A 13,969-nucleotide genomic window follows, 5' to 3' on the forward strand; every position below is an offset into this window, starting at 1 on the left:
TTTATTGACTTAAAGTTGTCAGACTGAGGGAGGATGGCGGGTCCTGCTGTTCCATCTTCTAAAAAAAATTGAAACGTTATCCACCAGTAAATCACTTCTTGTACATCTCTTATGATTAAATAAACAACTCCCTTTTATAAAATATTAAAAATGTGGCAGATGTCAGTATTTGGCCTCTGATAGTAGACAATCAATTCACACTGTCAGTTCTGTCAGAGGGCATAACAATATAATTTTGATAGTTGTTTGCCAGTACATGTCTGTTATGCAAATCTGAATATTTATTTGACCCCTCCGACCAAGATCTCATTTAAGGATTTATTTTTCTTGCCTTTCTTCATTTCTTAGGGCTTGAAAAAAACCGACCCAATCTTCTGCTGGGTCTTGCAATCATCCAGAAGACAAAACGTCCAGGTGGCTTGCCTCAGGAAATTGAAGAAAAGAGACCCAAAGTTCAAATGTCCAAAGACCCAATGTGGATGCCAAAACCACCCGTCCTCTATGGTTCTAACAAATCTGAGATATTCCAACCCTATGATCCAGAGACTCCGGCTACTTCTTTCAATCCTCGTTCACCATCTTGCCCTGGCTCACCATCAGATTCTTCGTCTTCTGGCTCAGTTACCGTACCATCTCTTTTGACTTCTATGAGAGTGACTCCTCCTGTTTCTTCCCCTTTTGTTGTTTCTGCATCTACCTCCAATAGCATCTCGGACAAGAGAACCAAAACAGAATCTAATGACAAAACACCACTACAGACTATCATGAAATCTATTTACCGCAACAAGCAAACTGACTCTATGGCCTCTGGTGAAGGAAGTTCTGCAGCAAAGACATGTGTTAAAAACAAACCTGTGTTTTCTCACGTGTCTGGATCAATGGTGGATCCAATCGTCCAACAATATGGGCAGAAATCCAAAGTGAAAAAGATAGAAGAAGAGGAAAACTACTATGACCGACCATATGACCCGGAGGAGGAGTATGATCCAGCCATGGGATATGGAGTGGCTGCTCCACAGAACATTGAAAAGATTAAGAAAGATGGCCCTGCAGTATCAGGCTTCATGGAGGACGATATAGCCTATGATCCAGAGGATGAGACTATCTTCGAAGATATTCAAAGTGATACTCATCTTACAAAGAAACCTGTTACAACATCAGCTTCGACATCAAGCCCAGCACCACCTTCTAACCAGGTTGTAACACCATCTGCAACTACCACTCCGGTGGAAACTACCCCAGCTGCAGTCATGCCAACTCTTCCTACAGGCATTGTAGTTGTCTCAGCTGCAACATTGTCTGAACAACAGCGCATGCTCGAGGAGCTTAATAAGCAGATTGAAGAGCAGAAACGACAGTTGAAAGAGCAGGAAGAGGCCCTACGTCAACAGAGAGAGGCTGTCGGTATGTTCATGGCAAAATTTTCTGTTTCTGATTCCATGATGTCTCCTCCACAAAAATCTTTGCCTCTTAGTCAACTGTCATCACTGCAGACTGGCGTAATGCAAACAGAATCCAGGCTTTCGGAATCAACAGACAAGACCAGCAACCCCACAGGGGCTGTGGACAAATCAAATGTAGATTCACAATCTGTTGAGATAGAACCAGCCACTCCCTTCCCTGCTTCTGAAAATGACACAGATAACGTAGAGCAAGATAAAACGCAAAACAATGTTGAGGATGGTGACAAGTATTCTTCTGCTGGAGAGATTGAAGATTCTGATGTAGCCTATGACCCCGAGGATGAATCACTCTTTAATTTAATTCAAGAGGATGTATTTCAAGGAAGCAGTATGCAGACACATGATTCAACAGGGAATAGTTCTAGCCGCAAGGGTGCTCTGCCGAATTCATACAACAGCAGAAAGCGAAGGTCGTCACCAAAGAGGCGGAGTCATCGTGAAAGGGACTCTCATAGAAGTCCTTCAAGTAGGTCACAGAGGCATTCTCCTTCACATTCCCATAGACGTAAAGAAAAGGATAGACACAAAAGAAGTGAAAGTGACAGGTCAAGGCACAGAGCTAGAAACCCGTCTGAACGTCAGAGTCGCCATCGTAGAGAGCATAGTACACGCCGTCATTCTCATGGTCATAAAAGATCTCCATCGTCTCCTATAAAAAGAAATTCTGCGTCCCTTTCACCGAAACAGAAAAGAGGACCTTCTCCTGAAGTCCCTGAGAAATCAAATTCTGCAAATGTCCCGAGTGATATGCTGGAGTCGGTTGATGGACAATCTGTCGAGAGTAACACACCATCATTTGCCCCTGTTACCATTAAAAATGACCCTCTTTCTGAGTGCCCAGATAAAGACATTTTGCCTCATTCACATGAACTTGTTCATAATGTGAAGCTTGAGATATCAGAACCACCAAAATCCCATGACCTTCAAAATGATTCAGTCAGTGGTTCATCTACCCCGGTTGAAAAAAAACCTCAACAGCAAACCGTGTTTCACAATAAATATGAAAATACAGTTCCTTTAAGAGAAATTGACCCACCCCTTCGAGATTCTCCTCAAAGCCCTGATCCAGAACCACAATTCTTGAAACATAGCAGCATAGAAAAGAGTGAATCCTTTAAGACTGAGGAAATCAGAGATCCTGAGACACATATCAAAGTGTCAATGCCATTTTTTAAAGTTGAAAATACTTATCTGCCTATTGATGCTCAAGCAACCGGGCCCAATATACTGGGAAGTCCAAAATCAAATATCAGAAATTTGGATCTACACCTACATGACTCAAGTGTTAGAGATCAATGTATGATTGAGGCAGAGAAACAGTCAGAAGGGGGGAAAAACCATCCACAAATGTTGGGTCAAGGGGGGACAGATTTAAAGCTAGCCAGAGACTCAGATCATCAGGGCCCTGAAATAGACAGACTGTCAAAACATTTAAGGAATCCAGGACTAGATATGAAACAACAGATAGAGCCAAGAGACACAGAAATTCGACTTCCAGGGTCTGATAGGAGAGGAGCAGGCATGCAAGGCATTGGCCCCAGCATTTGGGGTCCTGGACCACACATTAGAGACTCAGGGGTGAGGAGTCCAATGCAATCATCAGACAGATCGGGGCATTACACAAGTGGTTCAGAGTCAAGAGACCAAAAACAAAGAGGCGAGAGTCCACATACTAGGGGTATGAGATCTGCTATGATGGGTGTAGATATAAGAGATCAGAGTCCAGATTTAAGCGGTTCGGGTCCATCTCTCAGGGATGAAAGAAGTGTTCGAATGCAATCAAGACATGATGACAGTTCAGTTCGTGCACATGCCGAACATATGAAGGAGCAACAGACAGATATTAGGGCTGAAAGGAGTATGCATGGTCTGAACACGAGAGAATCAGACACTATGCTTGAGCCTAAAAGGCAAAATGTGATGGGAGGGTTTGGTCAAGATATTGATAGTAAGGTTGGCTCAGATACAACAGGTGATAAAAGTGAGTCAAGTGCAAGGAGACCATATCAATTTAGCCAAGGGGACAGAGGTCCCATACCCCAATTTACAAATCCAGACTGGAGAGGTTCAGCACCAGGTGTGATTGGTCCTGATATGTTTGGTCATAGAAGTCAAAATATAAGCCTGGCTCCAACAGATTCAACTGGCCTTGAATCAGACAGAAAAGATTGGAGAGGGACAGACAGGGCAAATTTATGTTCAGGTACAGGAATGCCATTTATGCAAAATGAATGGATGGCTTACCACCCTGATAAGAGAGGAGCCAACCTGGAGACACAGGGGCCTGACAGAGGACAAAAGGCTTCTGATTTCATGGCACCAGGTCCTAATATGGAGGTTCATATGCCTGACAGGAGAGGGCCAGGAGGTCCAGATTTCAGGAGACAAGAGTATGAAAGGAGAGATCCAACTATGGACAATCTAGGACCTGGCATGAGAGGACCAGTGGTTGCCAGGAGGGGTCTGGCTTTGGAGCATCCTGAAACTGACAGAAAGGAGCCTGGTGGCCTACATTTCAGAGGTCCAGGGCCTGAGAGAAGAGGCCCAGCTATAGAAGATCAAGGACCTGACATGAGTGTGCCGGCGGATGCAGATTTCAGGGAACTATGGCCCAAAAGAGGAGGGCCTGATATGGTTGGTCCAGGGCCTGACAAAAGAGACCCAGGATGTCTGGATTTCCGAGGTATATCTATGGAGGGCGCTGGAACTCACAGGACAGCACCTGAAGAAAGAGGCCCTGCTATGGAGGGTCCTGGGACTGACAGGAGAGGGCTTGAAGGTCCCGATTTGAGAGGACCCAGACCTGAAAGGAGAGGTCCTGCTATGGAAGGTCCTGGGGCTGATAGGAGAGGACCTGAATGTCCAGATTTCAGAGGACCAGGACCTGAAAGGAGAGGTCCTGCTATGGACGGTCCTGGTACCGATGGGAGAGGACTAAAAGGTCCAGATTTCAGGGGACCAAGAGCTGAAAGGAGAGGTCCTGCTATTGAAGGCCTTGGAACTGACAGACGACGGCCTGAGGGTCCAGATTTCAGAGGACCAAGACCTGAAAGGAGAGGTCCTGCTATGGAAGGTCATGGGACTGATAGGAGAGGACCTGAAGGTCCAGATTTCAGAGGACCAAGACCTGAAAGGAGAGGTCCTGCTATGGACAGTCCTGGTCCTGATAGAAGAGGACCTGAAGGTCCAGATTTTAGAGGACCAGGACCTGAAAGGAGAGGTTCTGCTATGGAAGGCCCTGCTCCTGATAGAAGAGGGCCTGAAGGTCCACATTTTAGAGCACCAAGACCTGAAAGGAGAAGTTCTGCTATGGACGGTCCTGGGACTGACAGGAGAGGACCTGAAGATCCAGTTTTCAGAGGGCCGAGACCTGAAAGGAGAGGTCCTGCTATGGAAGGTCTGTGGGCTGATAGGAGAGGACCTGAGGGTCCAGATTTTAGAGCACCAGGACATGACAGGAGAGGTCCTGCTATGGATGGTCCTGGGACTGACAGGAGAGGACCTGAAGATCCAGATTTCAGAGGGCCGAGACCTGAGAGGAGAGGTCCTGCTATGGAAGGTCCTGGGACTAATAGGAGAGGGCCTGAAAGTCAAGATTTTAGAGGACCAAGAACTGAAAGGAGAAGTCCTGGTATGGAAGGTCCTGGGACTGACGGGAGAGTACCTGAAGATCCAGTTTTCAGAGGGCCGAGACCTGAAAGGAGAGGTCCTGCTATGGACGGTCTTGGGGCTGATAGGAGAGGACCTGAGGGTCCAGATTTTAGAGCACCAGGACATGACAGGAGAGGTCCTGCTATGGACGGTCCTGGGACTGAGAGGAGAGGACCTGAAGATCCAAATTTCAGAGGACCAAGACCTGAAAGGAGAAGTCCTGCTATGGAACGTCCTCGCACTGATAGGAGACGACCTGAAGGTCCAGCTTTTAAAGGAACAGGACACGAAATGAGAGGTCCGATTATAGATGGCCCTGGACCTGGCAGAGGAGGACCCGGAGGTCCAGATTTCAGAGGGCCAGGAGCTGAGAACATAAGTTTATTGATAGAGAGTCCTGGGCCTGACATTAGAGGACCTGTGGGTTCAGATTTCAGTGGGCCGAGACCTGAAAGAAGAGGTACTCCTTTTGAGGATCCTGGGATTGATTGGAGAGGACCTGCAGGTCCAGAGTTCACAGGACCGGAGCCTGAAATGAGAGATCCTGCTATGGGGGGTCTTGGAATAAACAGGAGAAGACCTACAGTGCCTGATAGGAGAGGTTATTCTATGGCCGGTCAGGGGCCTGAAGTGAGAGGAATTGAAAGTCCACATTTAAGAGGACTAGGACTTGAAAGGAGCTGTCCTACTATCGAAGGCCCTGGGACTGACAGGAGGGGACCCGAATGTCCAGATTTCAGACCACCAAGAAGTGAAAGGAGACATCCTGCTATGGAGGGTCCTGTCCAAAAAGGGCCAGGGCATCCAGATTTCCAAGGACAAGAGCCAGAAAGGAGAGTACCAGCAGGTCCAGACAGAGGGCCTGGCTGTGAAGGGAGAGGTCACTCTGTGGAGGGACCTAACTGGAGAGGAGGACCAGGACATAAAAATGCTGGTGGACTTGGTCCTGATAAGCCAGGCCCATATATGGGGCTTTCTGGGTCTGACTCCATAGGAATGGGACTAGACAGAACACCTGGTACTCAAAGTCAGGGAATGGGAGGACCACACTTCAGGGGTCCAGGGTCTGACCGAGAGTATCTAAATATGGAGGGCCCAGGGCCTGATAGGAGAATGGCAGGTGGTCCAAACATGAGGGGACCAGGACTTCAACATCCAGGTTCAAACATACAGGAGCCAGGGCCTGACAGAGGGAATTTCATGGGTTCTGGGCCAGAGAGAAGGCCTCCAGATATGAAGGAAACAGAAAATAGTATGAATTTTCCAGGACCCCCACAGTTCATGGGTCCTGAACTAAAAAGATGCCCTCTAGATATGGAAGGCCCAGAGTTTGGTAGGAGAGGTCCACCCTTCAGAAGCATGGGGCCTGAAAGAGCTGTTTCGGAGGGACATGATACTGGTCCAATAGGTCCAGATTTTAGGGCACCAGGTTGTGAATTCAGAGGTCCAGACATTGAGAGCCCAGGCCCTGGTAGGAGAGAATCACAAGGCACAGGCTTCAGGGAACCTGGACCTGAAAGGAGACGATCAGTTGTTCCAGACATAGGAGGCCCAGGCATAAAACAGAGAGGATCTAATACAGAAGGTCAAAGGCATGATAGAAGAAATGACTGGGGAATGGCGGATTTTGTGGACTCAGATGCTAACCAAGAAATCCCAGGTATAGAGGGTCCAGGATCTGATAGAACAGGTCGAAGTATGAGGGGTCCAAGGCCTATGGGAAGAAATGTTAAAAGACCAGGGCCAGATTCTAGCCTAATTCGGGGAGAGAGATGGAGGGACGCAAACATACAAGAACAATGGTCAGATATGAGAGGGCCAAATATGGAGGCTGTCGACAATGAGCAGGATTATTCAGGAGATCATTTGGAAAGACGTGGCAACAGGGGCCCAAGACCTATCCATGAAGGTCCAGATGAGCAGGGCCAAGAAAGTGGGCAAGGTCTTCAAAGTGAATGGAGAGGTGCTGGAGAGAGGGGTCAAACACCAGTACAGGAACAACCCAATTTTAGTTTTCCAGGGCCTTTTATGGGTCCACAAGATGATTGGAATGCTACAGGTTGCGGGGGTCCAGGGCCTTTCCAAGATAATCCAGACATGATGTACCAAGGTCCAAGGGGAGAACCTGGAAATGAACAGAGAGAGCCTGATAGACGAGGTGCTGGGTCAAACAGAGGTGGACGAGGGACATATTTTAGAGGAGAAAGAGATCCAGATAATAGAACAAAAATCCTTGATGGAAGAGGTTCAGGTTTTGTGGGACCAGGGACACATATGAAAGGGGGTCCAGATATGGCAAATGAATGGAGGCAGCCAGACTTCAGGGGGGATATGAGAGGGCCAAACATGGAAGGACCTGGTGCACATAGGAGAGGTCCAAGAGAATTTGAAGACTTTAATAGAAGAGGTTCAAGAGGTTCAAATTTAAGACAACCACAACCTGTAAACAGAAGTTCAGACATTGAGGGTCCAGGGGCTGATGGATTGTTTTCAGATTGTGGGGGGCTAGGATCTGGTAGGCAAGAGGCAGACATGGAAAGCCATGGACCAGGTAGACGAAGATTGCATGATCATGAGTTTAGAAGGGAGAAGAGAGGTCCACACATGAGACGGCTAGGGCCTGATGAAAGTCCAGATGCAAGACATGGGCCTGGTAGGTGGGATCCAAACTCTGATGTTCCTGGGTCTGATAGAAGAGGTCCAGACATGATGGGCCCGGGTTTAGACTCCAGTGGACCTGAGCCAGCCATGATGAATGACATGCAAGCTATAAGACATTCAGATGAATCTGCATCACGTCATTTCAATAGTCCACATCACATGACCAGATTCCAAGGTCCTAGTAATCCACACTCTGCAGTGTTCAATGGGCCCCCAGGTTTTCCTTCAAACAGTGGAAAACCACAGAGACCTAGAGCAGCCTTACTTCCCACTCCATCAGAGGGTCCTATGCACTCCCCAAATGTGATCAACCATTCTAATGTCTTCAGCCCGAAACCAAAACAGATGCATTTCTCTGCAGACAGGGAGTGGAGTAGAGATAGAGCAGTGGGACAAAACAGACAGTTAAGCCAAGGGCAAAGAGAAGAGCAGGAGAAAAGTCCTGCTGGTAAAATTAGCACATTGGCAGATGCAAACACAGGGTTGGGAAAAGAAAAAAGGCCGGAGAGCAGTGAAACTGATAAACAAGGGATCAGTTGAAGTATAAATAGTGACGGGAATAAAACAAATGTCAAGACAAGTTAGAGGAGGGCAAAAAATCGAAATGCTTGGGCCCCCTCAGTGCAGGGGATGGAAAGAGATACGACAACATAACCACACTGAATGTATCAACGGTCAAAGCCATGCAAGATCACACATTGTTGCTTGATATGGAAATGCTTAGGATATTTGAGTTCATGTTGTTGTAGTTTTGTGTTAAATTAATCATTTATTTTTGTTATTTGGTGAAATGTCTCTTAAACCTAACCAGCTGTGAATTTCCCTTCGAAAACACAGAATTGTTTTGTACAGAAAATGTACAGTTTTAGTTTTTTTTTTTTTTAACATAGCCATAGTGTCGGTACAGTAACCTTGATCTGGCTTTTATGTTCCTCTGCTGATACAACTTAGCTTGTCTCAAGTCAATAAAGTTACGTATACCTTTTTTTAAATTTGTATTAAGTCTGATTTTGTCATTGATATTGAGATTGATTGATTGATGTGGTTTAACTATTGTGGGGAAGAAATCAAACCCCTGAATTTTTACTCTTTTACAGGTAAAGTCAAAAATGTTCCTTTAGACAAGTTGACACATTTTATAAAGTGTGGTGTCTCTTTAGAGGCAATATTCTTAATTGCTTATCATGAGAGCTTCATGGTTTGTGAAAATGAAGGAAAGAAACTCCACTTGGAAATAAATGTAAATGTAAATAAGCTAATTATAGTTTTTAGAATTGTTTATAATACATGTGGTACAGTATCTATCTACGAGATGAAGTACATTAGAAATATAAGGTAAAATATATAAATATTAAACTACAAGAGCCTCAAAGTCATTTGAATATATGTATTTGTTTACACTTGTCTATCATGTAGATTTGGGTATTTTTCACATTACAAGCACCAGCTGTTAATTGATTCTGATTTTCTTGGGCTCCTGTCATGACAACAAGATTGAGAAAGATAGTAAGTAAGCGAGAGGAAGTCCTTGGGAATAAAAACATCTATGAGTTCTATTGTCCATAACAACCCTCTCCTGAAGAGCTCATGTCTCACCAGTGGGGGGCGACAACATTCAGTCTAATCACTTCCATTAGTAGATATTGATACAGCTTTGGTTACTTAGTGAAGGGTATTTGAGTAACTAGATTTATTTAAATAGTGTATTTAAGTACAGTTTTGAGGTACCGGTACTGATAAGTATTTATATGTTGTGTTTTAATATTGTTCTTTTGCCTGTTTCTAATTGTGCATTAGAAACAATAACCTCACATACTATAAACCAAATTGAAAGTTATATATTTCTAAAAAACGTGTACTTGAATAAAGTGCATATATTTATATATATATATATATATATGGAGAGAGTACTTTTAATATCCAGCTAGAATATTTTTGTATCTATATTGTATATAAATCACTCTGAGCCGCATTTGTTGCATGAAAGGTGCTGTAAAATAAAGTTTATTCATATTTTAATATCCCTCTGAATTGTACTTGAGTGGTGCTGCACTATATTAAGCTATATACTATATTACTAATACTCAATAATCTGACACTGTGACAGTTCAAGTCTATCGTCGTCCAGGAATTAGCCGGCCCCGGCTGTGAGCAGCGCGGCTACAGATCACGGATCAGTAAAGTGAGTGGAAAACCGGAAGGTAATGAACTTGTAAAAAAACAGATCAATAACTGCAGCTTTGTTTGAGTCCGGTTCCAGTGGACGACTCAATAATCTTCTGTTAACAATGTTAATGCTTCTATGAGTTTATTAAGTTACTAAAACAGATTGTTAGCAAACTAATACTAGCTTAATGCTTGATGTTAGCATAATCATATAAGTCTTTGTAGTTAGCATTTGTTAATATATAATGAATTATCTTTGATTTCTGAATATTATATATGAACACAACATCATTAGTGTTTGTGTAGACTCAACTGGGCATCATTTTGAGCTAAGTTCATTAATATAATGTTAATAACACTGTGACTAGCTCAAAACTAGCTACATGGTAATGGTGGAAATAGAGAAATTTACTTTAGTTGTCTTATATGTAAAAAAAATGTCAGCCTTTTCCCAAGCAAGTGATATGCTTCATGTTTCACGTCCATCCAGAGAACTCTGGGTCTGGGACTCTTCCATATGGAGACAAGGGGTTTGACACAGGGCCAGATGTTGGAGGCGGAGCTCGATCTGATGGAGTTCTCTGATGGTCAGTACTCACACCTCCAGCGCATCATCCCGGCCGACATGGAGGCAGGGACTGGGCCTGATGGTGGCCTTATGAGCAGAGCGTGGCCGGATGTGAGGGATCATCCTGCTGCAGGGACAGTTACAGACGTCCCCGGACCCACACTGACTTCTCCCCTCGCAACCACCCAAGCTATTGACCTGTCGGTGGCCCCCGAGGATCACAGTCCGGTGATACCAGGACAGAAGACCCCAGCCTCTTTTGCGGAGGTCCCGGCGTTTGTGTTGGCGGGTATGGGAGGTGATAGGAGTCCGACTAAAGTTTCCTTCAAAAGCCGTGCGTCCTCACAGGTCCCAGGTCAGAGGTTTTCTGCAAGAGTTTGCTTGGAGAAGAGGTTCAACACAATGGCTGTTGACCTCCAGAGACAGAGGGATGTCCAGTCAGAAGCTGTCTGCCAGTAGGTTCCACCAGTATACTACAGTGTACGCATTTCTATCTTTTACAGTTCCCTGTGTTTGTATTTTTGTAACTTATTCATTACCCCTACAGATTGTGTATTTCACTATTCCCCTTTTGCTTCTGGAACATCCACCCACATGTTTTCTATATGTGATACAAGAAGAAGATGTTTATGTTTGTAAATAAGGTTTTTCTTGTAATCCGTACAAGGGATGGGCCAAATGCATCGGCACGACCCAGAAATAAGAAAATCTTTGTATATATTAGTACATATAATATTGATGTATTTACTAAATCTGTTGTTGTCTTTCAGTTTTGTAAAGATATTCCAGCAGCCTGGAAATGTTCAGAAGACACTCTGCCCACACATGCAGAAGTGGATGAAGACCGAAGGAGCGGGTCTCTTAGGGGTCTCCAGCCCAGCCAAAGCCGGGGGGGTATTTAACCCTGTCACTACCATGTGTGCTCAGGTGTGGTGGGAAAACAAATCACAACTTTAGGTTTCATTGTAGTTTTATTAAAGAATGTTTTAATCATTTGTTTCTTTTTTTTAAAATCTTAGATGGTTGACCATTCTCCTCCCACTGTTGATCCGAACAAGCACCAAGGTTTGATAATTATAATAATGATAATTAATACTTGTTTTGTTTGTATCTAAATGAGTGTTGTACACTGTCATGTTTATTTTAAATAGATGATGTGGTGTCACCTGCTGTGACCAGGAAGTGGGGTCACAGGAGCAAACAAAGGGCCCGACCCAGTATGTCCCTCCTCCAGAGCCGGGAGAGACACAACAGTCTCGAGAGGGAACGCAGGTGAGCCGGTGGATTAAGTCATTTCTCTGAGAAAAGGGAAGTTGACTAAACCAATGTTTTCTCAAACTTACCTCACAATGAAAAAAAGGAAAATACCATACAGGCATCCTACCTGCCACCCTATCACAAACAGTGGGAAATAGTAAACAACAAAAATGGTTTCTTACCCTTGCATATATGCAGACTGCAAGAAAGATATTTACACTGTTTACAATGACACAACATCGGTCAGGTCCCATATTCAAGAATCCCAATAGCAAACTGAATACTGAACACAGCACAGACTGGGGTCCGGACACCCCCAGTCCACATTTTAAACCGGGTGAACCAAGCTCCGGTCCAGTCAGAACCAGCACCACATCCAACATGATACTTACTGGGAAAACAGAACAGGTGAACAGCACCACCCTGAGGCCAGGATGGAGAATAACCACAACACTCAAATACAAATTCTAACTCAGGGTCATCATCATCAACGTTTTGTGAATCTCCAAAATTGTTGTGGTTCATGAGCTTTTGACTCTTAGTTAAACATAAGAAGACATTATTTCACCTCAGGCTCTGGGATACTGTGTTGATCAGTATCATCTGATGCTTCTTCACAGGACAAGTCAATGATTAACCCAGAACATAAATGGAAGGAGAAGAATTGTGGGTTGCAGCCATAGAAAGATACCATTATATATCCTAAAAGAGCGACATGAGACTAAAGGATCAAAGAACAAAGTCACAGGTTCTGTATATTACGTCTGAGAAACGTCTGTATGTCCCGTGTCACTGTTCAGGAAGATGATTCGTCTATACTGCGACAAGTTGAACATGCTGGTGCCATTCTGCCAGTCGGGCACAGATAGAGTCACCACCCTCCAGTGGACCACCGCCTTCCTGGTGTACCTCAACAAGATGTACGGAGACACCTTCAAAAAGGTACATTTGTGTGGTTTGATCGTTGAGTTAAAACACTGATTGATGAAAAACATTTATGGCTTCATCGCCCCACAGCTGAATTATTTGAGACTCAGAGCCGGGGAGATGAGATCTTTATTAAATTTCCTCTTGTTGAATTATAGAGCTGCACTAGACTTTATATTGCTTTTGTTATTTAGAGAGTTCAAATCAAATTCCTCTTAGTTTTTCAGTATAAAATCAAATAAACGTTATTATTTTACCGTGATGGATTATCTAATGTTGCGGTTATTTAGTCTGTGAAAAATACATGGCAGCAAATTAAAACAAGCCCTCGTGCTGTGTATCCACTTTATGCTGACAGTGTGCAGCAACACCACCAGTCACCTGTTCCTAGATATTAGCCATCTGCACATGGCTGATTGGTTTTCATAAAGATTTCTGCATTTTTACTTGAGAAATGCATAAAAATCTTTTGAAAAACATCCTCTATGTTAAAATTCCTGTATCCGGCCCCTGATCCAGATCCACGCCGAAATGTAAAGGGTTATTTCCCGCCACCAGGTTTTGTGTTAATCCATCCGGTTGTTTTTGTGTAAAGCTGCTAAATAACAGACCAACGCTGATGAGGTTATAACCTCCTTGGTTGAGTTGATACAATAAAACAGTACAAGTTTGAGTTTGTCGTTAATTACAATAATCTCATATCTTCCTTGTTTACAGGAGTTTCAGAAATCATTCAATGACGCGAAAGAACTGTGTCTGAAGTCCAGCTCTTCTTCAAGCTCGGACTCTTTCCAGCAGGAGAGAGAGACGTTTATCTAGTAAGTCCGACTGTTTGAGAACATTTGCTGAGGTTGTGCAGCAAAGTCCCGTGTTTTGGTTCTCTCTAAGCCTGGGGGAGTGGGGGTGCTTTTCATAGAGTCACCAGCAGGTGGCACTGCTCCCCTGGTAAAATAGAAAGTTCTCTGAAGAGCAACATTTACGTTCCTCAACTTATAGACTTAACTAAATGTATTTATATTGGCCTATTTTTATACCTAATTAAAATTTTGCGTTGATTTTTAAATACTTTTGTTAAACTTTGTTCAGACAGAGTGTTGTTCAGTTTTCTAAGTGTCTTCAATCACATAATTAAATCTTGCGTATGAAGTGTTACTACCTGGTGATTAAATGGGGTTAAGTAACGTTCAGGGAGTTAATTATTGTGAAGTGAAGACTGTTCATTTGATGTGTAGAAAAGAGTTTGTTCTTACTGAAAAGTGGCTTTATTAGTTCTTTC

At 43.9% G+C, this 13,969-nt stretch overlaps 2 protein-coding genes across 2 annotated transcripts in view; both read left to right on the forward strand.

The window, feature by feature from the left end:
* si:ch73-181d5.4 (uncharacterized) overlaps positions 1–8,767 on the forward strand; it is a 28,527-nt gene extending 19,760 nt beyond the window's left edge. The window contains exon 16 of the mRNA XM_053423857.1: positions 349–8,767. Coding sequence (XP_053279832.1) covers positions 349–8,315 — 7,967 coding nt within the window. The 3' untranslated portion in view covers positions 8,316–8,767. The remainder of the gene's footprint in view (positions 1–348) is intronic.
* A 1,691-nt stretch (positions 8,768–10,458) lies between these two features.
* LOC128441912 (uncharacterized) lies at positions 10,459–13,710 on the forward strand. The gene is made up of 6 exons (XM_053424032.1): positions 10,459–10,964; positions 11,280–11,436; positions 11,529–11,574; positions 11,661–11,781; positions 12,567–12,708; positions 13,411–13,710. The coding sequence occupies exons 1-6, from the start codon at positions 10,459–10,461 to the stop codon at positions 13,510–13,512; spliced, it is 1,074 nt and encodes a 357-aa protein (XP_053280007.1). The 3' UTR covers positions 13,513–13,710.
* The last annotated feature ends 259 nt before the right edge of the window (positions 13,711–13,969 follow it).

The sequence above is a fragment of the Pleuronectes platessa genome, chromosome 6 (genome assembly GCF_947347685.1).
Source record: "Pleuronectes platessa chromosome 6, fPlePla1.1, whole genome shotgun sequence".
In the NCBI taxonomy this organism is placed as follows: domain Eukaryota; kingdom Metazoa; phylum Chordata; class Actinopteri; order Pleuronectiformes; family Pleuronectidae; genus Pleuronectes; species Pleuronectes platessa.